Source organism: Pseudogymnoascus verrucosus (assembly GCF_001662655.1).
Source record: "Pseudogymnoascus verrucosus strain UAMH 10579 unplaced genomic scaffold scaffold_73, whole genome shotgun sequence".
Classification (NCBI taxonomy): domain Eukaryota; kingdom Fungi; phylum Ascomycota; class Leotiomycetes; order Thelebolales; family Thelebolaceae; genus Pseudogymnoascus; species Pseudogymnoascus verrucosus.
Window position 1 is genome coordinate 54,034 of NW_017263724.1, and position 27,616 is coordinate 81,649.

The window sequence follows — 27,616 nt, forward strand, 5'->3', positions numbered from 1 at the left end:
GAAAATGAAGCCACGTACTGACATACGATTATGTACGTAAGTCCGTTCATCCTCGGGTTGATCTTGCGGCGGCCCTTGTTGGAGACCGCAGACGATCGGAGGGAAGCTTCCACTGTTCTATTGGGTACAGTACCGCAGCAATCTGAAAACAGCTGTACTATGATTGTACTAGGACTGTACTCTCCTCTGCTGTACCTGCATTCGCTCCTGCTGATCGACGGATGAAACTGCGCCAACGTTGCTTGAACGGAGTTGGGATCAAGCCACCCGAAATAGCAAAAGTACCTCAAAATACATGTGCAGTACTGACTTTAGACTACTGACCTGTACTGCAACAAATCATGGAGCTTTGGCTTGTGAGGGACGGAAGGCCATGATCCTGGTCGACCCCGCCACTTCCCTCTTTACCCTACCATACATACCCTTATGCCTATTCGTGACCGCCCTGGCCCGTCATGGCTTCTCGAATGGTACGAGATTCAACAGTCGCGATTCATCTAGGAACCATATCTCCGTTCCTCAGTAATTTCTCTCCTGATTCCTCTCTTATAGTGACTACATGTTGCTACACAACAATCAACTGAAGTTGCTGAAAAGATCACTCGTATTGATTGGGACACGAACGCTACATTCAAAATGACCAAAGGCGATGTGTATGTGGCGCCCCCCTCTTGATATAAACAATTAACAATCCTCCCTCGATTTAATGCTGACCTGATCTTATAGAGAAGTCGATATTCTCATTATTGGGGCTGGGCCGACGGGCCTGGGCGCGGCCAAGCGCCTGAACCAGATTGTGCGACTTCCCCTCCATCGTCGCGACCGCTGTGGCTGACATTATCGCTAGAACGGACCCTCATGGCTGATTGTGGACGCAAATGAAACACCTGGTGGTCTGGCTTCCACGGATGTCACACCGGAAGGCTTTGTAAGTTAATTGGTCTTGGCTTGCGACAGTGTCCTATTATTTCGCACACAAGTACTAACATGAGGGCAGCTTTACGACGTTGGAGGCCATGTGATATTTTCACATTACAAGTACTTCGACGACTGTATTGATGAAGCGCTTCCAAAGGAGGATGATTGGTACACTCACGAACGTGTATCGTATGTGCGATGCAAGGACCTTTGGGTGCCGTATCCTTTTCAAAACAATATTTCAGTGCTCCCAAAGGATGACCAGGTCAGATGTATCAATGGGATGATCGATGCTGCCATGGATGCACGTGTTGCTGTAAATAAACCTGCCAACTTCGATGAATGGATTATTCGTATGATGGGCACTGGCATCGCCGACCTGTTTATGCGGCCATACAACTTCAAGGTCTGGGCGGTTCCAACGACGAAGGTATGACTGCGGCTGCCCTATATATACCCTCGCGGCTCCTAACTCTGTTGCAGATGCAATGTCAATGGCTCGGCGAGCGTGTTGCGGCCCCGGATCTCAAAACAGTCACCAAGAATGTCATCCTTCAAAAGGTGGCCGGGAATTGGGGCCCCAACTCTACTTTCCGATTCCCTGCTCGTGGTGGGACAGGTGCCATCTGGATCGGCGTTGCAAAGACGCTGCCGAAGGAGAAGACTCGATTCGGCTCTCACGGCAGTGTAAAGAAGGTCGACGCCGCTGCCAAAACTGTGACAATGTCAAACGGCAGCGCGATTAAATATAAGAGGCTCATTAGCACAATGGCTGTTGATCAGCTTGTGGAAAGCATGGCTGATGAGAGGTTGATTAAAATGAGCAAGGACCTCTTCTACTCATCCACGCATGTTATCGGAGTTGGGATTCGAGGCGAAAGACCTGAGAATATTGGGGACAAGTGCTGGGTATGTTCCTCATCCTGCTCGGAGCTGCAAAAACTAACAGGATTCAGCTCTACTTCCCCGAAGACGATTGTCCATTTTACCGAGCGACGATCTTCTCTAATTACTCGCCAGGAAATCAGCCACTCGCGTCTGTCAAGCTGCGAACAAAGTATCTTGCAAATGGTGACGCGCCGGCGTCGGCTGAACCGCAGAACGGCCCGTATTGGTCTATTATGCTCGAGATTTCAGAGTCGTCTATGAAGCCTGTCGACCAGGATAATCTGCTCCGAGACTCGATTCAAGGGTTAATCAACACTAAAATGATCAAAGAGGATGATGAAATCGTCTCAACCTACCACAGGCGTTTTGACCATGGCTACCCAACGCCGTCTCTTGAGCGGGAAGGTGTCTTAAAGCAGCTTCTTCCTGCGCTTGAAGCGAAAGGCATCTATTCCCGTGGGAGATTTGGAAGTTGGCGGTACGAGGTTGGCAATCAGGACCATAGCTTTATGCTTGGCGTTGAAGCTGCCGACCACATTGTCAACGGCGCGGTCGAGTTGACGCTGAATTATCCAGACTTCGTAAACGGCAGACGCAATGAGGAGCGCCGTTTGACTGACGGAGCACAACTGTTCAGAAACACTGCTACTGATAAAGCAGACGCCGCTGGAGACGCGAAATTTGTCGACATCATGTCGACTAAAGCCGGATCGAAGTCCGACCTGGGTCCCATCGCGAACGGCATCAATGCTCTGAGAAATTCGAAGATTGGAATTGATGGCATGTCGTGCATCACTGGTAGTACAGCTGATGACGCGGCCAAAGAAGCCATCGCTAAAGAAGTGATCAAGGAGTTAAGAGGTGCCTGAAAGCGAGGGCCGAGTCATTGCTGTGGAGTTGGGGGTTCAATGGGGGTACAGGATATAGACCTGGTGCAACAGTAACTAGGTAGAGAGACAGGGCAATATCCTTGTGCGCTGTTTGGGGCATTATCTTGGTATTGGAGTTGAACGGTAACTGGTAAATTGGGGGTTGGTTGGGGTTCACAAAAGGGGCGTGTCGGGGTTAACGGCGTATATTAGACCGAGTTGTTCTTTTAACATGTCTTTATTAATGATAATCTTGTCAACAATCTTAGGTCAGACTGCAGTGTAACATTTAGAATGAATGTCTGGGTTGGATCGAAGTTTTCTGTTTCTTATCTGTGCCACCAAACCTCCAGCTCGTGGCGGCGCAATGACGTAAGGAACGCACCCTTGCGTTTCATTGTCTCAGATGGACGGCCTCAACGTCTTTTGCCGCCGCCGATTGAGTTTTTTGACGCGATATTTTGGTTCGCAAGTGTCAACTGTCAACTAACAGTAGTGCGCCATTAGTGCTCAGTAAATTCCTTAGTAGACATTTCCTTTGTGCCTCCCTAAAAGTGTTGTGATCAATGGGGGGTTAATGGGCTAAAGTAATTTAAGCTTCTATAGCGCGTCATACTGCAGATTACGCCAAGGCTTTACCGTAAGTAGCAAAGCGCCATTGCTGAATTCACATCGACACCGTTAGTTGGGTGTCCATACAAATCAGCCTTCCAACCAAAACGACACTAAACTATCCCAATACGTATCGCTCTCCATTTTATTGAGTCTCGCTACTCATGGTATACCTCCTGCCATCCAGAAGATGAGCTGAGAGTGCGTTGTAACCATGGATGGTCCTGTCGGTGCTGTGGAAGACCACCACATACCGCCTCCCCGACTTTTCGAGCGACTACGCCAGATCCGCGGGTACACCTGGGACGAGACCCGGCCGCCCATTCTCTCGAGCTACGATAACTGGTATGGCGAGCACGCAGACCACCAAATGAGCAGGGAAGGGCTAACGTTACGATAGGCGTGTCTTCGGCACCAAACATGGCGCGCCGACTTCAGTAGGACCCTTCAAAGATGCCGCCGACCCTAAGAGCTATTTGCACACCAGTGCGAGCAAGAGCTCCTTAGCTACATACCGCGAGGCCGAGGGTGCCCCTGGCGTCAACGACAGCGAGACAGCCGAGCCACTGGTCCAAGTCATTGCGAAAATATCAACGCACACGCTGAGGGAGGAACGGACATTCCATATCTGCTCGAACCTGTTCCACTCGGTCGATCCGCAGGGGAACCATATAGTCAGGCCAGTAGACCTGCTTAGGTTGGCCCCGCAACAGGGTGATAAGGGTCCATTCGTGGTCTCCATCTTCGAGGCCCCTGGGAAGAACTCCCTCCTTAAGTATATAGAGTTTGGCCCAGCGGGGCAAAATCTACAGAGAGCATGTGAGCTAATCCCCCTGCCGGTTTTTCTTGACTTCGCTATTGGAGCAACGGAGTGTCTCGAGATTCTACACCACGGTCAACGTATAGTCCATGGAGAAATCAGAGGCGATGCGTTTCACTTCGACGAGACTACAGGTCAAACTCGGCTTATTAACTTTGGATCTGGGCTGCGGTCGTTTGAGCATGGACTCACGAGCCATGGCTGGTCAACGTTGTCGAAGGAGGCTGGCGCAAAGACCAAGCTGTCGTTTATAAGTCCGGAACAGACTGGACGAATGCCCGCAGAGCCTGATAGTAGAACCGACATATACTCCTTGGGGATACTTTTCTGGACCCTTCTCACGCAAAAGCCTGCCTTCGATGGCCCCACTCCGATGGACATCATACAAAGCGTTCTCGGAAGGCGGCTGCCATCCGTGTCGACAGTCAGACTCGAGGTCCCCGATATACTAGGCCGTATTATAGCGAAAATGACAGCTAAGGACATCAGTGAACGATATCACTCCGCTAGCGGACTTCGTCATGATTTGGCCGAGGTCCAGAAGCTACTTGGGAATGGAGATTCAGCAGCCTTGGCCAATCTGAACCTGGCCACCAAAGACGTATCTTCGTTTTTCATCCTCCCATCGATAATGATCGGCCGTGAAGAAGAGCGGGATGAGATCGTCAAAATTATCGACAAAGTATCCAAGGGGCATACAACAAGCCAAAAGCAGAGCCCCAACGTGCTCTCGTCTCGATCCAGCATATCAGATGGCCATCCTGAGTCCTTGGATATCGTAGACGACGTCAGCGAGCACACGAGCTCAGCGGGAAGTAAAAGCAACGGCACAGCGATATCTGGGCAGAACGCTCACCGATTACACCATGCTTTATCGTCTGCCTCAAGGGCAAGTTCGCAGTCTCACGCAACCAAGGATTCGGCGCATGGGGACACCCAGCCGAAACCCCGGAACAAAAATACCTCAGCACAGTTCGACTCTCAAAGCACAACTGGAGGGATGTCCACGAGTAGCGACACGCAGAGGAGCACGTCTGAAGGGGCTGGAAGCATAAGCCAGAAGAATGTGCACAAGTTCAGTAGGAAAGGACGTTGCGAGGTCATCTCCATTGCTGGGGCTGGCGGCCTGGGCAAGAGCCGCCTTGTCCACAGTGTCCAAGTTGAGGCTCGGCGACGTGGATACTTTGCTTCCTCAAAGTTCGACTCCGCTCAAAGGACTCCATTCGGCCCGTTACTCAAACTATTATCATCCCTTTTTAAGCAAGTCTTCTCTGAGAGCGATACTGATACGCCATTCCATCAAATCCTGAAGCATTATGTTAGACCTGTTTGGCCAATTCTCCACAAAGTCCTCGGCCTCCCAGAATTCTTACTGGGATCTGACAATACACCGAATCGCCGTCCATCACAGCTCCAACCGACTTACAATAAAAGTATACGCGCCGACCAAAGCCGACGAGACTCAACCAGCACCCGGGTTAGCCTCTATAGCATTTCCCTTGCCTCGCAAACCTCCCAAGAGTTCCTTCGAGCCGGTTCAGCCACGAAATCAGCGAGGTTAATGAACACATTCCTCGACGTTTTGCGCGTCTTTGCCCAGTACAAATTCCTCTGCTTCTGTCTGGATGATCTTCAGTTTGCCGATGATGAATCTCTGGAACTAATATCCCAGCTCATCTCTTCCAAGATGAAGGTTGTTCTAATTGTGACTTACAGACCCGAAGAAATGTTGCCGGAGCAGATCAAAAGCATTATTGAGCCCCCTGGGGCAGACGGGCTCCGTAAGCATATGCCACACCACCCACATCAAATGATTACTTGCTAACACACACAAGGGAACATTAAAACTGGTGGAGTGAGCGTAACAAGAATCGTATTGAAGCCATTAACCGAGGACGATATAGCCCAATACGTGGCTGAATCGCTGCGACGCCCAGCTGAAGATATTATCCCTCTTGCGGCAGTCATTCAGTCAAAATCGGCGGGAAATCCATTTTACATGCGTGAGATGCTTAGCGCTTGCAACCGGAAAGGATGCATCTTCTATAATTATCAGAACTCTGTTTGGGAATACGACCTGGATCGAATATTTAGAGAATTCTCGACAGAAACGTATCATGATACTCTCAATAACGACTTCGTTACCCGCCGCCTCAGCGAGCTACCAGCCACAAGCCGATCTATCCTAGCCTGGGCCTCGCTACTTGGCACATCGTTCTCCTTTGAACTGATCCAGCGACTTCTCAGTGGAGAATTTGATTACAACGATGATGACGAATGCTCTATAAAACATCCCCCGTCGCCAGGTGAAGAGCCGATATCCTTCACCCACTCTCAACAAGATGCTGTTGCTGGCCTACAGGCGGCAATCCAAGCGTATATTGTAATGGCGACAGAAGATGATGATAAGTTTCGATTTGCGCACGACCGGTATATACAGGCAGCGTCGTCATTGGAAATGAGGAATGTAGGAAAGATGAACTTTGTGATCGCCTGCACACTTCAAAAGTACTACTCGTTGGATGAGAGGCTACAAGAGTCTACAGCTGCCCATATCTGTGCATCTGTTGATATTATTAAGAGGCGGGTAACCCACCGACAGTCCTTCCGGAAGATACTTTTTGAAGGCGCCCAAACGGCGGCTGAGAACGGCGCAAGGCCGACAGCTGCCAAGTATTACGATCATTGCTTCGCCTTACTTCAAGATTCTCCGTGGGATGACGAGAAAGAGGATTGCTACTACGAGGAGACTCTTTCCCTTTACATCCGAGCGGCCGAATGCCACCACTTTATGGGGCACTTTGAAGAGACCACCCGCCTCCTCAACACTCTCTTGGAACACGCGAAAACAGCCGTCGAAAAGTCTCCAGCCTGGGTACTACAATCTCGTATGTATGCCCAGACCGGGGACTCTGCGTCGGCTTTTAAATGTCTCCGCGTTTGCCTGTCTGCGTTGGGCACTGATGCAGATGAGAGCCCTACCTGGGAGAAATGTGATCGGGAGTTCGACAGGCTTTCATTGAAGCTCGGAAGCATCGATCAGAAGGAGCTGAGCATGCGACCATTAGGATGCAAAAGCTCCAATCTCGAAGCCGCAGGTGCTGTACTTGTGGAGATCATTGCCGATGCATTCTGGTCGGATCGTTTGGTCTATTATAGCACCTCCCTGGTGATGGTAGATACGTGCCTTACGCAGGGAAACTTCCCGCAATGCGGCCTGGCGTTTATGCACCTAGCTACTATCGCCATCTCGAGATTCTCAATGATTGAATTCGGTAGTCAGATGGGTAACCTCGCCCAAGACATGATGCACCAGTGGCAAGATCCATATACCCTTGGCATTGGTGGCACAATATACTCTTTGTTTGTTGGCCACGTTCAAGCGTCGCTGTCAGAGTCTATCGACCAGCTTGAAGGGGCGCTGGAATATATTATTCAATCCGGTGATCGAATCTCGACAATACTAAACTTTGGTGTTGTCGCCTTACTGAAGCTCTTCGGCTCAGAACACCTCGCTGATATAGAATCCTTCTGCCAATTCGGATGCGAAGAAATTCCAAACTGGCAAGAAGACTGCCGGGGTGGCAGTATGTTGATCGCAGTCCGTCAGATGTGTCGTGCTCTACAGGGCAAGACCAACACTGGATCTGCTGAGCATGTAATGAGCGATGAAAGCCATGACACCGCTGAGTATTCAAACTGGATAAAGTCAAGGGTCGGCGCGATGGGCGACAGACCGATCTTACTCTACCAAAGTCTCCAAGTGGCGCCACTGTTTTTGTATGGCCACTACAAGAAAGCTGCCGAGCTCTCACGTGAATGCTTTGATAACCTAGACTCAGTCTGGTCAGCAAGAAACACGCGCTTCACGATGCTATTCTACGGACTATCCCTCAGTGGTCTCATTTGGCAAAAGGCCCAGGATCCACGCGTACCTGATAAACGTTCGCTTCCCGCTGAAATTGGCGAAGTTCTGAAAGAGCTGACGATGCTGCGAAAGAAGATCGTCGAGTGGCAGGCAATTAACGACGTTAACTACTTGTCCTGGTCGACTCTGTTGGACGCGCAGATAGCAGAATTAGAGGGAGATCATGGGTCCACGATAAGCTTCTACGAGGCATCGCTAGACCATTCTGCCGTCCATGGGTTCATTCTCGAAGAAGCTCTTGGTAATTATCTGTTGGCTGGGTATTTCCTCCGCCGTACCGCTCGCAGATCAGCCAAATCAGCGCTCCGCGAAGCTATGAGCCTTTTTGGACAGATCGGTGCAGTCGGTGTTGTCCAGCATATCGAAACAGAGCACAGCCTGCTTATCCAAGGACCCACGGGTAGCTTGCGAAGGACAGAAGTAGGCACGCAGACCGATTTTGCGGGTGACTCAGCAACGGTGCAATTCGATACGCTGGAAAACAGCGGAACTGAGGATCGCCTACATCCCACTGGATCCCCTGCGGAAACTAAGGGTGACCGGATTGATGCGTGGCAATTGGGCTCTGCGCATGACGATTCTGGATCTGGGGTGCCAGCATTGGATATGTTGGATCTTAGCTCTATTCTGAAAAGTTCGCAGGTCATATCATCGGTTTTGCAAGTGGACCAACTGCTGAAAACCATGTGCGAAATTATCTTGGACAACTGCGGTGGTCTGGCATCTTTGGCTGCAATTATAGTGGAAGATGATGACCCTTCGGGCTGGAGTATCGCCGCCAGTGGCGATCCCGAGAATGGTGCCGTTGCTCATATGCCTGGACTCCCATTAATCGAGACGCCACTTGTGGCTTCCAGTGTCATCCTCTACTGCACGAGGTTCCGGGAAACTGTTTTCCTGACTGATCTCACCCATGACGAGAGATTTAGTAACGTTGCTGATGACTGGTGGATAAAGAATCCCCTAGGGAAGTCGGTGATTGCGATCCCGATCTCTCACGGCGTCAAACCGCTCCTAGGTGTTCTTTACCTAGAAGGGCAACCAAACGCCTTCACGGACCGCAATCTTACGGTTTTACAGTTACTAGTCAACCAGATTGGTATCTCCTACTCGAATGCCCTGACCCTGAAGGCAATCGAAAAGGTCTCTGCTTCGAATATATCAATGGTTGAGTCGCAAAAGCGGGCTCTTGCCAAAGCAAAGGAAGCAGAGATCAAGTCTCGACGAGCCGAGTCGGAAGCTATCCGGAATGTCAAACTTGCCGAGGAAGCAGCGAAGGCAAAATCTATTTTCCTCGCAAATGTTTCTCACGAGTTGCGAACTCCACTTAATGGTGTGATTGGAAATTCTGAGCTTCTCAAGGACTCGGATCTAAGGAAGGAGCAAGCCGAGATGGCCGATTCTATTCGGGTTTCGGCTGACTTGTTGTTAACCGTGATCAATGATATACTTGACTTCTCCAAGATGGAAGCCGACAAGATGAAGCTCTTCATTGTAGCCTTCAATGCCGATGAAATGTTACGAGAGGTTGTCCGATCTGTTTCTTACAGCAACAGAGACAAGAGAAGCACTCGCGAGGTGGAGATATTACAGGATATCAACCTCCCTCAGGCACTCATTTACGGCGACCCCGTCAGGCTTCACCAAGTTATTGGCAACTTGATTGGCAACAGCTTGAAGTTCACGGAGAGTGGATCTATAACTGTGGGCGCTCGAATGGACAGTGAGTCTGCGGACGACATACAACTCACATTCTGGGTGAGAGATACTGGTATCGGCATTCCGCCATCACAGCTTGCAAAGCTCTTCAAGCCCTTCAGTCAGGCAGATGCCAGCACGGCTCGAAAATACGGCGGTAGCGGTTTAGGCCTCAGTATTTGCAAATCATTAATCGAATCAATGATGAAGGGTATGATCAAGCTCGAAAGTACGGAAGGTGTTGGGACGACCGTTTGGTTCACCGTCACGTTCCCCAAGGCCAATCCGGACGCTACAGCAGGAGACAGCCAGACCGGCTCAGATCAACGCGACCCTATGTCAAAGTACATGGAACCTGAAGAGCGTCGTTCGCACTTGCCGTATGCGGACTTCAGTGATATATCTCGCGACGACCTGAGGATATGCATCGCGGAAGATAACCCCATCAATCAGAAGATTGCCATTCAATTCGTGCAGAAACTAGGGTTTAAACACGTCGATGCGTACGATAATGGCCTGGCAGCTGTTGAAGGGCTACGACAAAAGGCGAGAGAAGGCGTGCCATACCATCTGGTTCTGATGGATGTCCAGATGCCAGTGCTGGATGGTTATGAGGCAACGAAACTTCTACGAAGAGATCCAAATGATGCGGTTAGAGCGGTTCTGGTGATCGCCATGACTGCATCGGCAATTCAAGGGGATAGGGAAAAGTGTTTGGCGTCTGGTATGAACGATTATCTCGCGAAACCAGTGCGCGTGCACATACTGAAGAAGAAGCTCGAACAATATCTTCGTCAGGTAAGATACCCAGGCATTGTCCCAGTCAAACTTGTATGCTAATAGAATTCCCAGGATCCCATGCCTCTACCAAATCTCCAAGCAGAAGCCAACAAAGTCACCGCCGAAGTCATGAATGCGCACAGCACATTCGTGCCTCCTGCTGCAGCGGCACCACCATTGTCTCCCGGCCTCCGCCGACAAAGCCAAAACATGGCAACCCCGTCCGATACGTCTTGAGATATGCCGTAAATACATACAGTCACCAACAGGAAAATTATACTCGGATAATAGCCACACACCCATGAACTCCACAAGGACCACTAGGTCATTGGGGGACTAGTCAGGACCAGGTTTGCAGTCGAAATGAATAATGGCGCCATTACTAGTTCAAGTTTGATACCAGCGCTATCAAACCAACATCTACAGTATAGACCAGCCCAGCGTCAGACTGACCTTCCAACGCCCCACCCAGACAGCCTACAATCTTGGATTCACCAACCATACCGCCTGCTCTTATACATCTACTTTTACACAGACTTTTGCCCCACAAACTTTTGCACAAGCGCAGGCGTTTAGTTCCCCTTATTTGTTTATTTTATTGCGTTGCAGATTTTTTGGGATGGGGGGCCACGCTCAAACGTGGGGAGATGACACCAACGCCGTATTTTTTATATGATGCAAGTATTTTCTTGGTATTTACGAAAGAAAGATACATAAACAACGTCACGGAGAGAGAGGGGAGTGGGGTGGTATATAGGAACGAGGGAAGAACGGCACATAGGGGCGAGATTAGGCGTATATAGCAGGGTTTGAGGGTTCGAGGGTTTGATAGGAGATTTGGGGGGGGGATTGCTGAGATGGAAGGAATAGATATGATATGCTCCAATTTGCAGATCTTTTTTGAGAAATTGGGAGTGAAATGTTCTGTGACTAAATATATGGGGTTCACTTCTTATGGAGACGCTTCCGCTTCATTATATATTTTTATTTCATGTAAATAAATCCCATCTACTATTATATGAATGGTCCTAACAGCTGCTGAAATCTACCACCATGATTGAGTGAATATCTATACCAAGTCGCCCATTACCCCCCATATATTCTAAACCTACACCTAACTCCAGCCAAGATAATCATAAACCCCACACCCTCCCAAAGCTGCCAGCAGTATATTCAATCTATTACCCTACCACCCATCCCAAATACAGCCATCTCACCCCCTCTCTAAGCCAACCCAGGCGCGACAAAAAGCCTCTCCCTCTTCAAAAACAAACTCAACACAATCGCCAACGCGCCCGCCGTAATGCAAAGCACATACGCCTTACTCATCGCCTCAATAATCGCATCCAACACCTTCTGCCTCATCTCCAGCGGCAGCGACTGGACGAACTTACTTCCCACCCCAGCAATCGCGGACTGGATCTGATCACGCGGTACATCGGGCATGAGCTTCGCGATCCCCTCCTCCGCGCCGTTAAGGAATACCGAGTTCGCGATAGCGATGGAGATAGTGATACCTGTGATCTGCGCACAGGTGATGAAGCCCACCGCACTCGGGATTTCAGACGGCTTCACGGTGCCCTGAGCGACGGAGAAAGAGGCCTGGCAGAAGACGCCGACGCCGACGCCAAGGAGGACAGAAAAACCGTAGACTTGGGCGGCGGTGGAGGAGGAGTCAATGGTGTACATGAGGGCTGAGCCGATGACGAAGAGGATGCCGCCGCCGAGGTACCAGGGCATGTAGTACCCGTATTTGGAGAGGACGGCGCCGTTGACGATGCACCCGAAGACCATGAGGAAGATGTAGGGGAGGATGCGGACGCCGGCTTGGAGGGCGGTGTCGCCTTGGGTGAATTGGAAGAAGAGGGGGATCCTGGGTGGGGGTTAGTGGGTGTTCTGGGTGAAAGAGGAGGGGGGGGAGGTGGCTTACATGTAGAGCGGGACAACGATGCCGGTTGCGGCGGAGGAGGTCTCGGCGAATAGAAGGAGCATGGTTCGGCTTCTGAGGAACTGGACGGGGAAAATGCGTTGTTCGACTGTTGTGAAGATGGCGAGTTCTTGCTGGACGGCGAAGATGCCGAAGAGGGAGAAGGCGACGACGAAGCAGGCGATGATCTGCCCGCTGTTCCAGGCGTAGAGGATGCCGCCGAATGAGACGGCCATGATGAAGCTGACGAAAGCGCCCATGAGGATGACGGTTCCGACCCAGTCAAGTTCCTTGAAACGACGGAGAACTGGGACACCCTTGCGCGGGTCGGACTTGGGGAGCATGAAGAGGTATACTGGCGCGAAGGCACCGCCGATGACTAGGTTGATGTAGAATGCCCATCTCCATCCTGCGGAGGAGTCGGTGAAAGCGCCGCCGATTATGGGGCCGAGAACCGTGCCGATACCCCAGAGGAGACCAGTAAGACCGACGTACATGGGACGTTCCTGGAGGGAAGTGGTGACGGAGAGAAGGGTCATGACACCGACGTACATGCCACTTCCACCAACACCGGCAATGACACGACCGATGATGAGAGCGTTCATTGTCGGGGCTGCACCGCATAGGGCCGAGCCCACCTCAAAGATGACGAGAGAAATCAGATAGGTGATTTTCGCTTCCATTTGTCCATAAACCTTCCCCCATACCAAATTCGTCGAGGCTGAACCGATGAGGAAGGCTCCCGTGAGCCAGGGGAGCTTCTGGATATCCCCAAAGTTGGCAATGATGGCCGGCTGGATGTCGGCGACGACGGTGTTGTCGAGGGCGAAGAGGAAGATGGAGCTCAAAATGGCGACGACAACGAGTCCCCATTTCCAGCCTGTGATGTCTCGTACTGGTGCTGCGGCTTCGACAGCTTCCTGTTTTTCGTCGGCGACTGGGTCGATGTCGACGTCCGTTACGGACGTCCTCTTGGAGGCATCCTGGTCAATTGGCTTCTCAACGTTGAGATGGACGTCTGGAATCACCCCCTTCAAATCCTTAGTGGCAACATAGGTGTCTCCTGAAGTGGTCGACATGATGTGAGAGTCGACTGGTGGTAGGCGTTAAGGGGTATGCCTCGCTTGGTGATAATTGCACTGAGAGTCGGAAAACTTATACAGAGAAGACAAGAAAAGAACCCAGATCTAGGGAATCGAAGATAGATATATACATATGAGAAATTCACGTACAGCAATAACAGTGGCCCACATAACGAGAGCCTGTGGTTTGAAGAGAAAACCGCTTACTGTACTATATTGGATGACGAGTGGAGAACAACATGATGCAGACGGGTGTTAGATAAGCTCCGACGTTATCACCATCGGCGAAGAACTCTCAACCGTTCGTGCGAATCCCCTGCCAGCCTAACGCGCCTTACAAGCTATGCACGTTGGCGGCAGCGTCTCGGCGGAAGACGGCGGAGGGCACAGAGGGCATACAGTCACGTTGAGTGGAGTATGTAAGCGGCGACGACGATATGAAGTGGGTTCGGGGGAATGTTCAAGGGAGAAGGACCAGTGAACTTGGAGGATCCTACTAAGTGGAGTATGGGCTGTGAATAGGCTATGTACGGGATTAGCTAGGTTGAGGGTGAGGATGAGTAGAGGTTCAGAAAAGGGCGTGCCAAGACATAACGAAAGGGAAAAAGTGATAACGTTATGGTGTTGTACGTACTGCATACTGGGGTTAGTTGATGAGTAAGGCATTAAAGTTACCGGGAAAGGGCTAATAGTTATCCCATTCCTCTTCGATCCTGTCCAATCGACGTCCAGGGATCGTGGGGGAGGGTACGTACTATCGACAGCGTGGAGAGCATGGATGCCATGGACGAAAGACTCCCCGTGTCTCTAGTCACAATGAGACTAGAGACACGGTGCAATTCTACCCCGACTACATCACTCTCATTCTCATTCTCACCCTCACCACTCAACACTCACCACGCCGCATCACTAATCACCCACTCACCACTCACTCACCACTCACACTACTCAACACTCATATCTCACCACAAGCCACTGCATCTTACTCAGCGAAGAGTTTGCAAACCTAAAGTCTTAAACCCAACAGTAAATCCGAACAGTAAAGGTAATCTGGTCTCTATTTTGGGGGATCTGTAACGTTTCAGATGAGACTACATTCTAAACCCGCGCTCTCTGGGTCCGCTCATTAGACACCATCCAAGGCTACACCGAATACTCATCCACCGTCATCTGCATCAGTAGTGAATCTCTAACCTTCGCGACTTCCTCAAACCATTTCATATCCGTCTGGTGCCCAACCCTGAGCAGCTCTTGCTCTTCTTCCAGTATCGCATTAACCTTAGCACTCTGTTGGTCGTGCCTTGCCTCTCGCGCCAATTGGTGCATCTTCACCGTCCGTCTTGCCGCAGCTTTGCGCGCTACATTGATGAGATGCTCAGTGGGCTCCTTGCCTTGTCGCTTAAAGAATTCTGCGTATCTTGCCGTTTCTTCCTTCTCTCTTTTGAGTTCTACAGAGCTCTTGAGAATGCTGGGCCTTAATTCGTATGCTATTTGTTCGTCAATTGCTTTTGACATATCCATCTTTTTACCGGCTCCATTTATCATTTCATCAGTAAGTTCTATGCCGGCTCGTCTGAGCAGTATCAAATATTCGCCCACCATGCCATCCCTTTCCTCCAGAGACAGCGCACGGAAATAATCGTCGATCTCAGCTATCTCCTCTTTAGCTTCATCTTCAAGCACCCTGTTCTCCGCCTCGAAGCGATCGAAATTCGCAATCTGCTGGATAGAATGTACAAGGTCCATCTCTTCGCGCAGCATCTGTAATTTAGCCTCGAAATCCCGGGAACGGTCCTGCTCAGCCTCCCGCTCGGCCACCACTTTAAATGCCCTCTCTTCCGCAGCTCTCTGTGCCGGAGTTCTCTCCTCGGCACTGTCCAATAGATTCAAAACCTCTCTAAGTTCGTTGGCATGTTCGGTCTGGTCGGCTCGTACCTCCCTGTCTAGCGCTGCAAAGGCCGCCTGCCTAATCTGAGCCTGGGACGCTGCGGTTTCTCTCCGCCAGTCGGCGGAAATCAAGTATGCCTCTAGCTCGATCTCGGTACATGTACAAGTCTTCCATTTGAGGCCACACGTGTAACAGAACTGTGCCTTGCAGTGACAGGTCATGTGACTGCACCCCTGAGCATGCTCGACGAGGGCATTACATTTGTAGCAGCGGCGCCAGCCTGCATTGAGGGCACAGCGTATAGTCTCTCTCAGGGCGGGGTCATCGGGACATTCCCCATTTGAATGGTAAGGGCCTCGGCATACCATGCAGGTTTTGTGGCGGCATCGGGCACACCGTGCTAGCATTGAGTGTTTGTCAATTTTATGATGTGGAATCCAGGAACCGCATGAAGGTTTGGAGCAGTAGACTCGATCTTCGATTGCGATAGAGCGTTCTTCGAGCATGGTTTCGTATCGTGTCTTTAGCTTGCCATGGATGTGGTTCAGAATTGTGGCTTTTGGGACTTCATTTAGACAACATTTGGGTGGCCATGAGGTCTCTGTTGAAATCGAAGTCCTTGCAAAATATTAGTCTTTAACCTTAGCAGTATCAGTGGGAGAACTAGAAAAACCTACTCGATGAGAAGGATGAAGCATGGGCTGCAGTAATCATGGCACGTCATATGGACCGTTTCTTTAATGTCAAAATCTTCCATACATGATACACATTCCCTAGTCATTGTCAGCTTGATCCCCCGGAGTTGACAGCAAACATACACCGTCTTTGGAATAGACTCCGAAGTACTTCTGGATAAGATACCACGGCTTGATTGGCTCCTTGGCTTAAACACGGTCGCCATATATGGTCGGAGGAGACGAAGACCCCATTTACGTGACGAGGAACTCCCTATATCCGATGGTGGGAACCCCACAGATGTGGGAGAACCCTTCGTAGCAGCTGGCAGTCTCGCCGCGGCTGCTGAAGAAGACTCTGTATACGCTGGAGGGCCCCTTCGGAATACTGACCGACTCCCTTGAAGCGCTTCGCGAGCTGGTGGACTGACCATAGGCGATGCGGGGATTTCAGCTGGTGCTGCTGGTTTCTTTGGAGCCGATGTAGATATGTGCCCCTGGGTCTGGAGAGGTGGGGCAATGACATTCGGTTGGCCACCACTGCCATTGCCAAAGCCGTTGCGTGATGAGGTCGGTTGGGAGTTCTGCATTCAATCAGTACATGTATGGCAAAAAGTTTGCTTCCATAAACTTACAACCATTGGCAGATTCTCCTGGGGTTCTTGCTTGCTTTTCCCCTTCCCCTTTGACTTGTTTGCCGAAGAACTATCATTTCGTCGGTGCCCAGAGGGATTTCCTACAGTGAGTCCCGAGGTCTCCGCAGCAAGGTCTCCCTGTTCCAAATTATGCTCGTCTGCAGCAAGCTGTTGCTGTCGTTGCAGCTTCCCCCCTGTTGCAGTGAATTCCCGTTCCGAGCGCTCCTTCAATATGGAAAGCAGATGCCGTTCCTGTTGTTGTTGGAAACTATTTTCTACAGCGGCAACTCGTTTTAGTTCCAGGCGGTTCCTCTCTTCTGCGAGTTGTTGTTGCCGTTCTAGGCGAGCTTCGTATGCAAACAACGCTTGAAGTTGCTCTATGGAACTTTCCAGTATACTTTCGATCTCATGCGAGGTTCCAGGCGGACTGTGTAATAGTTCTGGAGGTGGAAGAGAGATTTTCCATCTCTGGTCAGGCAAGTTAGCAATTGAGAGATTGTCACTCATCGTGCTCTCTTCCGTTGTTGCGAATGTTCCAGGGACTGTTTTGTGTTATATGTAGAGCTGCACACGTTGGGAATCCCTTGTAATGAACAAGTCTGTTAATAAATTGAGACGTGCTCCTGATTTCTAAGGAAAGTTGCTTTGTGTATGGCAGTAGGAATGACGGATGAGGTGAGTGACAGTGTGGAAAATGTGAGAAGAGTAACGATTGTAGTATTGTTTGTAGTGTTGAAAAGAAAGAAAGCCAAACATGACAACCAGATGGAACGTAAATTCCTCGTCTGAGAACCCATGTAAATGCGCAGACAAAGGGAGGCAAGGATCGCACGATACTTTCCCAATGTTGAACAAACGAATACTAGTAGGTCTACATGTCAGGGCAGACAAGACTAGCTATATCACCCCACACGATGAGGCCAGCACCCCATTATTTGCACCACCACCATTCATCTGACTAGAGCTATGCACAAGGCAGATCAGGTCGGACATGTACACCATCCTCACCAATATGCTATAGTGTTGTGGCTGAACCGTGACCCTTAACACAGCCAAATCACGGGCAGTTGCTCCGAGACTTGGTATCTAGACATCTTCAGCCTCAAGCACCGCATCGATATATGTATTAGACGATCCGTAAATTGCACAACACGTGATTATCTGTTCTCTAAGTCTGATTTGACTTCATTTTTGGGAGTCCGCGCACTTTTGGTATCATCAGCGCGAATCTGCGCAAGATTAATCTCATCGAGCTTCTAGATACATCACCACCAAAATCTTGAATATCTTAAGCCTCATTTTCTAAGTCTATACAATTCTGGTTCCATTAGCGCCATATGTACGGAAGATTGGTCGCATCTTACTACCTAAATCCTAAATATCTTAAGCTTCATTTTTAAGAACCTGCCCACGTAGGCAATTCTAGCGTATTTAGCATCACTTTCTAAATCTGCGCACTTTTAGCTCTAGTAGCGCCAATCTGCGCAAGAATGTTCGCATCGAGGTTGTAAACATCTCACCACCTAGATTTTGAATATTTTGGGCTTCACTTTTTAAGAATCCGCCCACGCCAATTTTCAGAAAACCGTAATTTCAAAGTAATCAAGAATTAAATTTCATTCCTAGTTTTCAGAAACCACATGGCTACTAACAGTGACTGTACGCTTCTCCAACCCTCTCGATCACTGTCCCACACTTTTCCCCCCTCAGTTCTTAAAAGGCTGGCGCTATGTAGGGACCCCTGAGATAGCTCGGAACCTAAGCCGCTGGGAACATGTCATGACGCGTATGGGGCAGGAGAGCACCCAGATTCTACTAGGCACCCACACGATGAGAAACCACAGTTAGGCTACCACAGCAGTCGTTCGATTCCCTGGAACTACTGGCAATAGTGGCAAACCAGTGGAGAATGGTGCGTCAACTAGTCAACAGATTTTGCCTCTAATAAGGCCCTGATCAAAGGGGCACCGCTTATTATTACAGCTACAACGTTGGCACTGGGCCCGCGTATAAATGGGACCATGAGGGAGCAACATGCTGGTCTGGACATAAAGGGGCTGAAGAGGACAAGAAAGGGGTATAATATTGCCCGTATGTGAATTATCTATCTGCCAAAACGCATCTGCGCATTTGCGTAATTATACAAGGCGCGGAGAAACACTTGGTATCCAACTCCCTGGTTATCCTGCACGTTATAGATCTCGGTGAGGCTGACTTGCCACGGTGGGTAGCCGTCGAGTTCAATTGTTGGTCCGAACAAAATGAGTAGCTCAGGTCCGCTCATGACACTCTCGGAGAGCTCGGCATCCACCAAGTCGACGGTAATATCCTTGGGTGTAATCTTCGAACGTTGAGACATCTCGGTAAGAGTCTTGGTCAAGTCGACAATGGAGTCCTCGCCGTCCTCTTCGGAGATCAAGAGTACTGAGAGTTGACCCAGAGATACCGGGACATCGGCATCGCTTGGTGGCGTAGTCGGGGACGACTCCATGGATGGAATGTGCGGCGCACGGATAGACAGTGCAGGGTGTTGACGACCGAAATATGACGAAAGCTTCCGAGTGACGGCCCTGTGGGTTGTTGGAATGTATCCTTTTAGGACGCCTAAAGGAGTTAGAAACTGGAATGTAGCATGTGATGGCAATACATACCTGTCCTCTCGTAGACTGAGAGCATGGGGATTCCAACGCATGCGCACCACGCGCAAACCTCAGCCACTTCATCTAACAGAGTCTCAAGCGCAGCACCCCCCTTTCCCTCCTCCAGCTTCAGTATCACACTCAAGTGTTCCGGCAATCTCTTCAGCCCCTTCACATCCTTCTGAATGAGCGCTGGCGTCCGGTGATGGTAGTAGAGGACAGCGAAGGTTCGATCCCTGACAGTATGATATGCTTGTCGAAACCGTATATATATAGAGAAAATAGTGTGTATAATCGCAAACACGAGGACATGCAGTTGATGTTTGAGGAACTTCCGCACGCCAATTATCGGTCTCGGCTGGTTACGGAGCGTTCGTTCATCTGAGTCCCCATTGCCCGACTTTGATCGCGAAGGTGGTTCCGGAAGATATGGCTGGCTTCATGTTAGATCTGGAATTCGCATTGCTGACAGCGTGGCGACTTACGGCTATAAGTTTCTCTCGTTCCGCCGGCGTTAACAGATTATGGTTGCTTTTAGCATCTTTCCGGTAGATCTTCAGTTCTCTTGTTGCTTGAGACATCTGGGAGTCTTTGGAATGTCGTCCAAGTCGAATTAGGCGGCTGGTGGTACAGTTATAATACAGCGCAAGGCCTGGCCGGTCAACGAACTCGAGGTTGCCTCGGATAGAAAGATGACGTCCCCCAAACTGGATGGCAGCGTCGGTTGCTTGGCGTGCCTATCTTTGCAGGGGGGCGAGTTTGATGACAACGTGTATGTACAGTGTGGCTGAGTGTGGAACCCGGCAGTCAAGACAGGCGTATACACGGAGGCTGAGGTACGTTGGGCTTCAAACAAAAATAAATCCGAGCCCTGTGATCTTCTTGACTACGCAAGCGTCTATTATTTATTGCGGTTGACATCAGCGGTACGTGCCGAGAATTGCTAGGCTGTTTTGGGTTGAGATAGCTCGAGATTGGGGTTCCGCATGGTTTCATGCCCAGGCCATGGACGATAGACGATAGACGATAAACACAAATACCAGGAAACAAGTGACCCTTCAGAATCACTGGTGATTCCGAAACCCTGACCAATGCTGAGGGCCGAACAACTGCTTGTGGGATCCTGAAGCTTCTGAGCTTCTTCGGGTCCAATGGCGGGAGCCCCTCCAACTGGCAGGTCCATATTCCCACGCGGGCCCAACTTCAACTTGGAGACCTTTTCCGACACCAACTTCATTGTGAAAGATTTTGTTGAGAGCCTCTCGGAGAGCACGATACCAATCAATCGTCGATCTGCGCCAGCATCACAGCAAGCTTTCGATCCCAAACCTTTGATCCGCGCGTTTGAGGGTACGTGTTCCTTATAGCTGTCCATTGGCTGTGACTGACACTGATATGTATAGGCGCATTGTCGCAGCTTGCGACCCTATCGGACGATTTAGAAGAGCGCGAGACAGAGCTCCAAACAGCGGTGCGACGAGCAGAAATTGAACATGAGAAAACGCTGGACAGCCTTGGGAGGAAACTGGACCAATCTATAAACTCATACGAAAAACTCGAGGGATCCTTAAACCAAGGAGGGGTACAAGAGAGCGAACGGAACAGTCAAACAGATGCAGGAGGGAATGTTGCCGTCCAACTCGGCGAGAAGCTGGAGGATTTGGACAAGCAGCGAAGGCGTGCACTGGACGCCCAATTCTTGATACAGTGCTGGCTCGAGGTGAGCGACACTGGCGAGCTCACATCCTTGGAGGAAGTGCGAAGACAAGGAAATGGAGAAGGCAAAGTCCGATGCGCCGTCATAGCCAGGCAACTTATGAGGATCAGCCAGAGGCTTGATCCGAAATCATGGCGGCAAGCAAACACAGGAAAGAAATTGAAAGTGGCTGTGGATGAGCCTGAGGAGCGCGGTGGATACAATACGAAAGAGCTGATAGAGAAGTTCTCAGAAACATTGGAGAAGGACCTTCTCACGCAGTTTGATGTAAGTTATCGGAAGCAGAACTACGACAATATGATGGAATGCGCCAAAGTGCTACGGGACTTCAATGGCGGTTCCAGTGTCGTGGCTTTGTTTGTCAATCAACATCAGTTCTTTATCGATAGGAACCAACTGATTACAGAAGAGGTGGTAACTGATGGCGACACCTGGGAACGGCTTGCGGATCCAGATGTAGAACCTCCAGGCGTTGAACCCAGCTTGCAATCTCTAGTTGACGAAGTCAAGATCGTTATGCAGGAGGAGTCATTCATCATGAAGCGCGCATTCCCATATTATGATGTGGTGCTCGCAAAATTTACCCAAAGAGTGTTCCAGCAATCTATACAACAAAGGCTGGAAATGGTATTGGAGAATGCGGATACTATCTCATCCCTAGCATTCCTACGGTCACTACACGCCTCGAGAGCCTATATTAACAGCCTTGTCGAAGATTTAAAATCACACGGCCTTACTGAACACCCTGATTCCTGCTCTGCGGCAACAACACTGGTGCTGGAACAACAGGTCGATGAGCTCTTCATCCCCTACCTTGTTGGCTCATCATACATCGACCGAGAATGCCGGAGTCTAGAAGAGCTTTACTCCTCCTTGTTGTTCAAATTTACTATATACCACTCCAGGCGGAAGAAGACTCCCACCGGATTCATGGCATCATTAGCCCAGCAGGGCACTCAGCTACTGGCGACCGCCAAAGACGCCTATATTGACCGACTTGATTCATCCGAGCTTACACCAACTCAGAAAGCCATGATGTTGAGAGTTGCCGGCTTAAAAGGAAACGAAAACAAGAACGAAATTGAAGTCTCGGAGGAGGATGGAGTTCTGAGCATCCCTAATGCAAAGCGCATGCTAAAGTGGCTTGCGGAAGGCGTTCGAAGAGCTCTTGAGCTTAGTGGCGGCAGCGACACCCCGAAAGATGTCTCTGTTCTTCTGACTATGCTTTTGACGAGCATGGGACAGGTGTACGTGGAGACTGCCTTAGACGCTGCAAACGACCAAGGGTTAGCACAGGAATCGTCGAAGATAGAACCTGACCTTGCATATTTCCCAGCATTACGACAAGCAATCACTATTACAAACCTGATGAACCGATTCATTAACACGGTTCTGATCCGCCTCGCTGAAACCAACACGACTGTCCGACGTGACATGGAAAACAAGACAAAAGAGGCTGTGAAGCGTATGGAAGACAAGACAAGTGCCGTCATCCAAAAAACCATTGATGTTGTTGCCAGCTGGGTCACCAAGGTTCTCGCTAGCCAGAAGAAATTAGACTTCCGTCCTCGGGATGCTGACCTCGATATCGGCCGTGGCGGAACCAGTTACCTCGAGCAGCTGCAAACTCCTACCTGCGCAGCTATATGCACATTTCTTACCAAGACCAACCATGTCGCGGCTCAGGCTCTCGACGGCCAAAACTTTGAGATTTTTAACTCCGAGCTAGCCATCTGCATTCGCGATCTCCTCTTCGAACATTTCAAGAAGTTCCAGGTCAACGCCACTGGTGGACTGATGGTAACCAAGGATATGTCTAAGTATACATCTACTCTGAAGGAGTGGCGATTAAAGAAGGATGTCGAGAGCAGTTTGGACATTCTAAGCGACATAGGCAGCATATTCATTATCGGCTCAGAGGCTCTCAGGGAGAGGTCGAAGAACATCCAAACAGGGCCTATGAACAAGGGCCTTGATAAGCCGGATTTCCGGGCCTTTGTGAGCAAGAGAGATGATTCGAATAGTCTTGGCATTCAAAAGGTGCTCGCCGGTCTATAGATTGGCTTATGATGGGTGGCGTTTGGATAGGACTGGGGCCACGGATGGGGGTGCACGGCGCACTGGACATGAGAAAAATGATCTGTTTAACCATTTGTATAAAACACATGTTATAGTTGAGATTGAACTTCCTTTCGATCCTATTCTGAATACCCGATGTTGTACAGCCCTGCCATTTCTAGTTTCCCCATACGCCAATTGTAGTTTCCCTTGCTATGTATATTACACTATGCCGCTGCATCCGATTTGTTGTACACCTGGTTTTGTGCGCTTACGGCAGGTTGAAGCCGAAGCTTGCCATGCAGCTCTTGTACTTGTCGATCGTGGTAGCGCAGTCCTTCTGAGCGTCGTTGGATTTGCTGAAGAGCATGCACTCATCACGGATGGCCTTTTCCTCTTTGCATACGCAGCATGGCTATGGAATATTAGCCCTGTCGGTAGTTATGGGGATAAGGTGAGCTTCATACCTTCGGCTTGCTTTCCGACTTGAGTGGCGCCGCGATGGTCGCGCTGGATGTGGATGCTTTCAAACAGTCAGTAATCATACTTCCATAGGCAATTGATTGGACTCACGGAGCTGGATTGATGCTGAAGACATTGTGGCTTTCTATTTCTCGATAGTTATTGTATGTTGATGTGAGCAAGTTTTCTGGATGGATATATGGCGGCATTAGCTAATTTGTCAGCCTGGTCACTGGTAGCCTCGGGGCGTCTCCTCGGCCACGGAAAAATGAATTCCCCTGAATTGGGCACTGTCATTAAAGTTATGCGCCATCAGATACGGCTACCCCACCAACCAAAACTACCCCCCCTTTGCAAGTCAACAGACCGACTTTTTCCACAACCTCATAACACTTTCAAGATCGCGAGACTTATTCCTGTCCTAACGCACATCCCTTTGAATAACGCGAAAAATGGCGAACGCAACCAAGGTTTTCTCCCTCGAGGGCAAGGGCATCAAGTTCAACACCGCCGAAGATGTAGAACCTCACATCAAAGCTCTCCGCGAGATGGACGACGTGGAGGAGGTGCGCCTTCAAGGCAACACCGTCGGAATCGAAGCCGCCGCCGCCTTCGCTGACGTTTTCCGCACCAAGAAGACTCTCCAAGTAAGTCCCCCCACCTTCCTTCTCCCACCATACCAGACCCCTAACACAACCCCACCAGGTCGCCAACCTCGCCGACATCTTCACCGGCCGCCTCCTCTCTGAGATCCCCACCGCCCTCTCCTCCCTGCTCACCTCCCTCCTCGAGCTCCCCAACCTCCACACCGTAAACCTCAACGACAACGCCTTTGGCCTGAACATGCAAGCGCCCCTCGTCGCCTTCCTCTCCTCACACACACCCCTTCGCCACCTGTACCTCAACAACAACGGCCTCGGCCCCCACGCTGGAATCATGGTCGCCGATGCGCTGTCCGAGTTGCACGCCAAGAAGGTCGCCGCGCGCGCGGCAGGCACCGATGTCCCAGATCTCGAGACTGTGATCTGTGGCCGTAACAGACTTGAGAGCGGGTCTATGCTCGCGTGGGCCAAGGCGTTCAGCTTGCACACGGGCGTTCAGGAGGTGAAGATGGTGCAGAATGGGATTCGTACTGAGGGGACTGTGCACCTGATCTCCGACGGTTTGCGCCACGCTAAGGGCCTCCGCGTGCTTGATCTGCAGGATAACCTTTTCACAATTCTGGGAGCGAGAGCGCTTGCCAAGGCTGTAACGGGATGGGAGGATATTGAGGAGATTGGAGCGAGCGATACGCTTTGGGGCGCTAGGGGAGGTGTGGTGTTGGCGCAGGCGTTGGCGGGTGGCAAGAACAAGAAGTTGCATACGTTGAGGATGCAGTATAATGATATTAACGCGAAGGGGCTGAAGGTGTTGACGGAGACGATTAAGTTGGCGCTGCCGGCGATGAAGAGGGTGGAGTTGAATGGGAATAAGTTCTCGGAGGATGATTGGGCGCTTCAGGAGCTGAGGGAGCTGTTGGAGGAGAGGAAGGAGAAGTTTGGGGGAGATGTGGTGGTTGAAGATGATTGGGGAATTGATGAGTTGGATGAGCTTGATAGTGATGAGGAAGAGGAGGAAGAAGAAGAGGAGGAGGAGGAAGAGGCTGAGGAGAGGAGAGAGAAGCTGATTGAGGAGCAAGAGGAGGCTCAAGAAGAGCCGGTGATCCAGAAGAAGGATAAGGAGGTGGATGAGTTGGCGGAGGCGCTGGCTAAGAAGGTTGAGATCTAGACGAGACAGGCATTCGAAGATGAGAAGTAGATACAGGCATACGATGAAGGGTCCTGATGGCGTTGTGTAAATGTCGGTGTTGGTTTGGCCAGGAGATGGGGCCTTTTTTGCGTTTAGCGTAGATGAAATGCATATATCATAAAATTCAACAGACGCGAGCGCATCAGGAACTATAACTACTATTTACGTGCTTGTGAATAAACGCTGCAAGCCGGTGACCGGCTATGGGAGGTTTGCTAGTCAAACATAATAAAAAAGAAACAGTGGGGAAATAACAATAAAATTTGGTGGAAGATATTATTATATTCAAAGCACCAATCCTTTATTCTAACCCCTTCCCCATTTATACCTTCGCAAAAGCAACCTCAGCCGGTATCCTAAAACTCGCGCAAAACATCCTCTTCAACGGCGCCACATCCCTCACATCATGCACCCTGACCCTCCCCTCCGCCACCTCCCCCACCGCCTCCTTCCTCTTCCTCGGATCCCCTTCCACCTTCTCCACCGCCCCCTCAAACTCCATCTTCGTCCCAAGCATCTCACTCACGATCCCCGAGATCTCAATCCCCTCCTTCACATTATCCTCCGACTTGGTGGAAAAGCAGTGGACGTGCACCATCGGCAGCTTTGTCGACGTGTGCGGCGCGAAGAGAGACTCGTGGCCGGCGTAGATGCCGCGGAAGGCGGGGAGGAAGGTAAGGGCTGTGGCGGGGAGGTTCATGACGAAGTGCGAGATTGTTTGTGGGATCTCGATGGAGGTGGGTGGGATGGGGTCGGGGCGGACTTTTTGGGAGCGCGACATACGCGGTTGTTTGGAGGGGATGGAAACTTTGTTCTCCCCGGCCTTAGAGAGCGCAAGCAGGTCTTGCGCGCACTGGTGGATGAATTTGTGCCCGTCTGTGTTGAAAGCGCGGATGTAGGGTTCGACTTTATTCAAAGTCGTAGCATCGCGCAGGGCAGCGATACTGGCGGGGTTAAGATCATTAGCCCAGACAAAGACGCCCTTCTTCGCAGCGGGGAGCGCGAACGGGCCTACGCCCGCCATAACATCGCAGACTACCGATCCGGGGTCGAAGAGAGCGACGAGGCGGCGGTGCTCGGTGTTCAGCCGGCTGTTCCAGTAGACCTGCGAGTAGTCGAAGCGGAAGGTGCAGTCTTCCTCGCGGATCTCGACGTTGAGGTCGTCAACGCCGGCGAGGAGCTCGTAGCTGAAGGTGCGGAACTCGGATTTGTCCCCGACGTCGTCGATTTTGTTGATTACGGTGCGGATGGTGGGGTTCTTGTCCATGAGGACTTCGGCGATGAGGTTCTTGAAGGGGAGGTAGGCTTCGCGGATGTTGAGGTGGGCTGAGGACGTGTCAGTTTTGGTCTTATAGATAAAGGGGTAGGGGAACATACCGACGTGTCCGACTATGCTGAAGCCGACTGGGATCTCTTCTTGTGAGTCTTCTGGTAAGATGGATTTCATGATATCAACTAGACACTGTCAGTACGCAACCCCTGTCTGCCCCGCGCCAACGCACTTACGGTAGTTCCAGTAATTATAATCCAACGTCAACTCATACGGCATAACACTCATCTCCTTCGCCTCCACAGCCTGCTTCAAGATAGCACTCCATGTCGTAGGATCCTCAGGCTTAACCTCTGGCTTAAGAAGCAAGCACTTCCCCCCCTTCGCCGCAAGCGCTGGATCCGGGTCCTCTCTAACCGCAGAAACCCTATCCACCCTCAACAACTCCTTGCTCTTGTCTAGCTTTCCCCTCGACGCCGATATGAGTTTATGATCCGTTATCCTTGCCGCAGCAATAGGGAATGTCCGTGTGAAGAGGGTCCGATCCAGGACAGCGGCGGCGGATCGGACGATAGGGGGCCGGAACATGTCGTTTGCGCTGGCACTTTCGACTGACTGCCGCCCATATTAGCCCTGGTCCCAGAAACGGTATTAAAAATACTTACCATTGTATTTATGAGGAGTAGTTGTTCTCGGCGCGGCGACAGCGCATCTCCAAGAAATTTGGCCTTGCGTTCGGCGAGGCTGACGCGCTAGTCGCGAGGCTGTGGAAATATTTCTTCAGCCTCGAGTTAGAGGCCACGACGGCGGCGACAAGGGGTGAAACGACGTATCATTTTAACAGGACTCGGGGAAGATGCAAGCCTGTGCCGTGCTCCATCGTGGGGTACAGTATACTGGAGAAGCGGATTCAAGCATGTAGGGCTACAGTAGCATATCCGCGAGAGACACGGGGTGGCGTCA

General features: G+C 50.7%; 9 protein-coding genes across 9 annotated transcripts; 4 read left to right on the top strand and 5 right to left on the bottom strand.

The window, feature by feature from the left end:
* Positions 1-12: 12 nt before the first annotated feature.
* On the top strand, positions 13-2,957 carry VE01_10119 (uncharacterized protein). Its single transcript, XM_018279526.2, has 6 exons — positions 13-653; positions 727-796; positions 848-928; positions 998-1,348; positions 1,402-1,827; positions 1,875-2,957. Exons 1-6 carry the CDS (start codon positions 637-639, stop codon positions 2,673-2,675), a joined length of 1,746 nt encoding a protein of 581 aa, XP_018125596.1. The 5' UTR covers positions 13-636; the 3' UTR covers positions 2,676-2,957.
* A 419-nt stretch (positions 2,958-3,376) lies between these two features.
* VE01_10120 (uncharacterized protein) lies at positions 3,377-11,456 on the top strand. Its single transcript, XM_018279527.2, has 4 exons — positions 3,377-3,632; positions 3,688-5,888; positions 5,943-10,531; positions 10,586-11,456. Exons 1-4 carry the CDS (start codon positions 3,502-3,504, stop codon positions 10,748-10,750), a joined length of 7,086 nt encoding a protein of 2,361 aa, XP_018125634.1. The 5' UTR covers positions 3,377-3,501; the 3' UTR covers positions 10,751-11,456.
* Positions 11,457-11,479: 23 nt separating this feature from the next.
* Positions 11,480-13,967, bottom strand: VE01_10121 (uncharacterized protein). Its single transcript, XM_018279528.2, has 2 exons — positions 12,444-13,967; positions 11,480-12,386 (listed from the first exon to the last, which is right to left on the bottom strand). Exons 1-2 carry the CDS (start codon positions 13,517-13,519, stop codon positions 11,738-11,740), a joined length of 1,725 nt encoding a protein of 574 aa, XP_018125633.1. The 5' UTR covers positions 13,520-13,967; the 3' UTR covers positions 11,480-11,737.
* A 605-nt stretch (positions 13,968-14,572) lies between these two features.
* On the bottom strand, positions 14,573-17,849 carry VE01_10122 (uncharacterized protein). The gene is made up of 4 exons (XM_018279529.2): positions 16,720-17,849; positions 16,229-16,668; positions 16,088-16,183; positions 14,573-16,028 (listed from the first exon to the last, which is right to left on the bottom strand). Exons 1-4 carry the CDS (start codon positions 17,224-17,226, stop codon positions 14,666-14,668), a joined length of 2,406 nt encoding a protein of 801 aa, XP_018125632.1. The 5' UTR covers positions 17,227-17,849; the 3' UTR covers positions 14,573-14,665.
* Positions 17,850-18,801: 952 nt separating this feature from the next.
* VE01_10123 (uncharacterized protein) lies at positions 18,802-20,241 on the bottom strand. The gene is made up of 3 exons (XM_018279530.2): positions 19,844-20,241; positions 19,371-19,791; positions 18,802-19,323 (listed from the first exon to the last, which is right to left on the bottom strand). The coding sequence occupies exons 1-3, from the start codon at positions 19,937-19,939 to the stop codon at positions 18,824-18,826; spliced, it is 1,017 nt and encodes a 338-aa protein (XP_018125631.1). The 5' UTR covers positions 19,940-20,241; the 3' UTR covers positions 18,802-18,823.
* SEC10 (Exocyst complex component 5) lies at positions 20,169-23,254 on the top strand. Its single transcript, XM_018279531.2, has 2 exons — positions 20,169-20,708; positions 20,762-23,254. Exons 1-2 carry the CDS (start codon positions 20,510-20,512, stop codon positions 23,131-23,133), a joined length of 2,571 nt encoding a protein of 856 aa, XP_018125630.1. The 5' UTR covers positions 20,169-20,509; the 3' UTR covers positions 23,134-23,254.
* On the bottom strand, positions 23,205-23,778 carry VE01_10125 (uncharacterized protein). The gene is made up of 3 exons (XM_018279532.2): positions 23,707-23,778; positions 23,601-23,656; positions 23,205-23,548 (listed from the first exon to the last, which is right to left on the bottom strand). The coding sequence occupies exons 1-3, from the start codon at positions 23,729-23,731 to the stop codon at positions 23,405-23,407; spliced, it is 225 nt and encodes a 74-aa protein (XP_018125629.1). The 5' UTR covers positions 23,732-23,778; the 3' UTR covers positions 23,205-23,404.
* Positions 23,779-23,922: 144 nt separating this feature from the next.
* Positions 23,923-25,531, top strand: VE01_10126 (uncharacterized protein). The gene is made up of 2 exons (XM_018279533.2): positions 23,923-24,242; positions 24,301-25,531. The coding sequence occupies exons 1-2, from the start codon at positions 24,048-24,050 to the stop codon at positions 25,360-25,362; spliced, it is 1,257 nt and encodes a 418-aa protein (XP_018125628.1). The 5' UTR covers positions 23,923-24,047; the 3' UTR covers positions 25,363-25,531.
* A 174-nt stretch (positions 25,532-25,705) lies between these two features.
* On the bottom strand, positions 25,706-27,495 carry TRM5 (tRNA(m(1)G37)methyltransferase; the record flags this gene model as incomplete). Its single annotated transcript, XM_018279534.2, has 4 exons — positions 27,319-27,495; positions 26,890-27,268; positions 26,761-26,838; positions 25,706-26,709 (listed from the first exon to the last, which is right to left on the bottom strand). The coding sequence occupies exons 1-4, from the start codon at positions 27,319-27,321 to the stop codon at positions 25,706-25,708; spliced, it is 1,464 nt and encodes a 487-aa protein (XP_018125627.1). The 5' UTR covers positions 27,322-27,495.
* Between the last annotated feature and the right edge of the window lie 121 nt (positions 27,496-27,616).

Bases quoted from the DNA above. Each gene is read 5' to 3' on its own strand.
- VE01_10121 (XM_018279528.2), bottom strand. From the start codon at position 13,519: ATGTCGACCACTTCAGGAGACACCTATGTTGCCACTAAGGATTTGAAG. The intron at 12,387-12,443 runs GTAAGCCACCTC...ACCCCCACCCAG, and splicing joins ATCGTTGTCCCGCTCTACAT to GATCCCCCTCTTCTTCCAAT.
- VE01_10119 (XM_018279526.2), top strand. The intron at 797-847 runs GTGCGACTTCCC...CATTATCGCTAG, and splicing joins CCAAGCGCCTGAACCAGATT to AACGGACCCTCATGGCTGAT. The intron at 1,349-1,401 runs GTATGACTGCGG...ACTCTGTTGCAG, and splicing joins GGGCGGTTCCAACGACGAAG to ATGCAATGTCAATGGCTCGG.
- VE01_10120 (XM_018279527.2), top strand. From the start codon at position 3,502: ATGGATGGTCCTGTCGGTGCTGTGGAAGACCACCACATACCGCCTCCC. The intron at 5,889-5,942 runs GTAAGCATATGC...AACACACACAAG, and splicing joins CCCTGGGGCAGACGGGCTCC to GGAACATTAAAACTGGTGGA. The intron at 10,532-10,585 runs GTAAGATACCCA...TAGAATTCCCAG, and splicing joins TCGAACAATATCTTCGTCAG to GATCCCATGCCTCTACCAAA.
- VE01_10122 (XM_018279529.2), bottom strand. From the start codon at position 17,226: ATGAGTGACAATCTCTCAATTGCTAACTTGCCTGACCAGAGATGGAAA. The intron at 16,184-16,228 runs GTATGTTTGCTG...GACAATGACTAG, and splicing joins GAGTCTATTCCAAAGACGGT to GGAATGTGTATCATGTATGG. The intron at 16,029-16,087 runs GTAGGTTTTTCT...ATATTTTGCAAG, and splicing joins TGCTTCATCCTTCTCATCGA to GACTTCGATTTCAACAGAGA.
- VE01_10125 (XM_018279532.2), bottom strand. From the start codon at position 23,731: ATGTCTTCAGCATCAATCCAGCTCC. The intron at 23,657-23,706 runs GTGAGTCCAATC...ACTGTTTGAAAG, and splicing joins TTCAGCATCAATCCAGCTCC to CATCCACATCCAGCGCGACC. The intron at 23,549-23,600 runs GTATGAAGCTCA...AATATTCCATAG, and splicing joins AGTCGGAAAGCAAGCCGAAG to CCATGCTGCGTATGCAAAGA.
- VE01_10126 (XM_018279533.2), top strand. From the start codon at position 24,048: ATGGCGAACGCAACCAAGGTTTTCTCCCTCGAGGGCAAGGGCATCAAG. The intron at 24,243-24,300 runs GTAAGTCCCCCC...CAACCCCACCAG, and splicing joins GCACCAAGAAGACTCTCCAA to GTCGCCAACCTCGCCGACAT.
- SEC10 (XM_018279531.2), top strand. From the start codon at position 20,510: ATGGCGGGAGCCCCTCCAACTGGCAGGTCCATATTCCCACGCGGGCCC. The intron at 20,709-20,761 runs GTACGTGTTCCT...TGATATGTATAG, and splicing joins TTTGATCCGCGCGTTTGAGG to GCGCATTGTCGCAGCTTGCG.
- VE01_10123 (XM_018279530.2), bottom strand. From the start codon at position 19,939: ATGTCTCAAGCAACAAGAGAACTGAAGATCTACCGGAAAGATGCTAAA. The intron at 19,792-19,843 runs GTAAGTCGCCAC...ACATGAAGCCAG, and splicing joins AACGAGAGAAACTTATAGCC to CCATATCTTCCGGAACCACC. The intron at 19,324-19,370 runs GTATGTATTGCC...TAACTCCTTTAG, and splicing joins CTCAGTCTACGAGAGGACAG to GCGTCCTAAAAGGATACATT.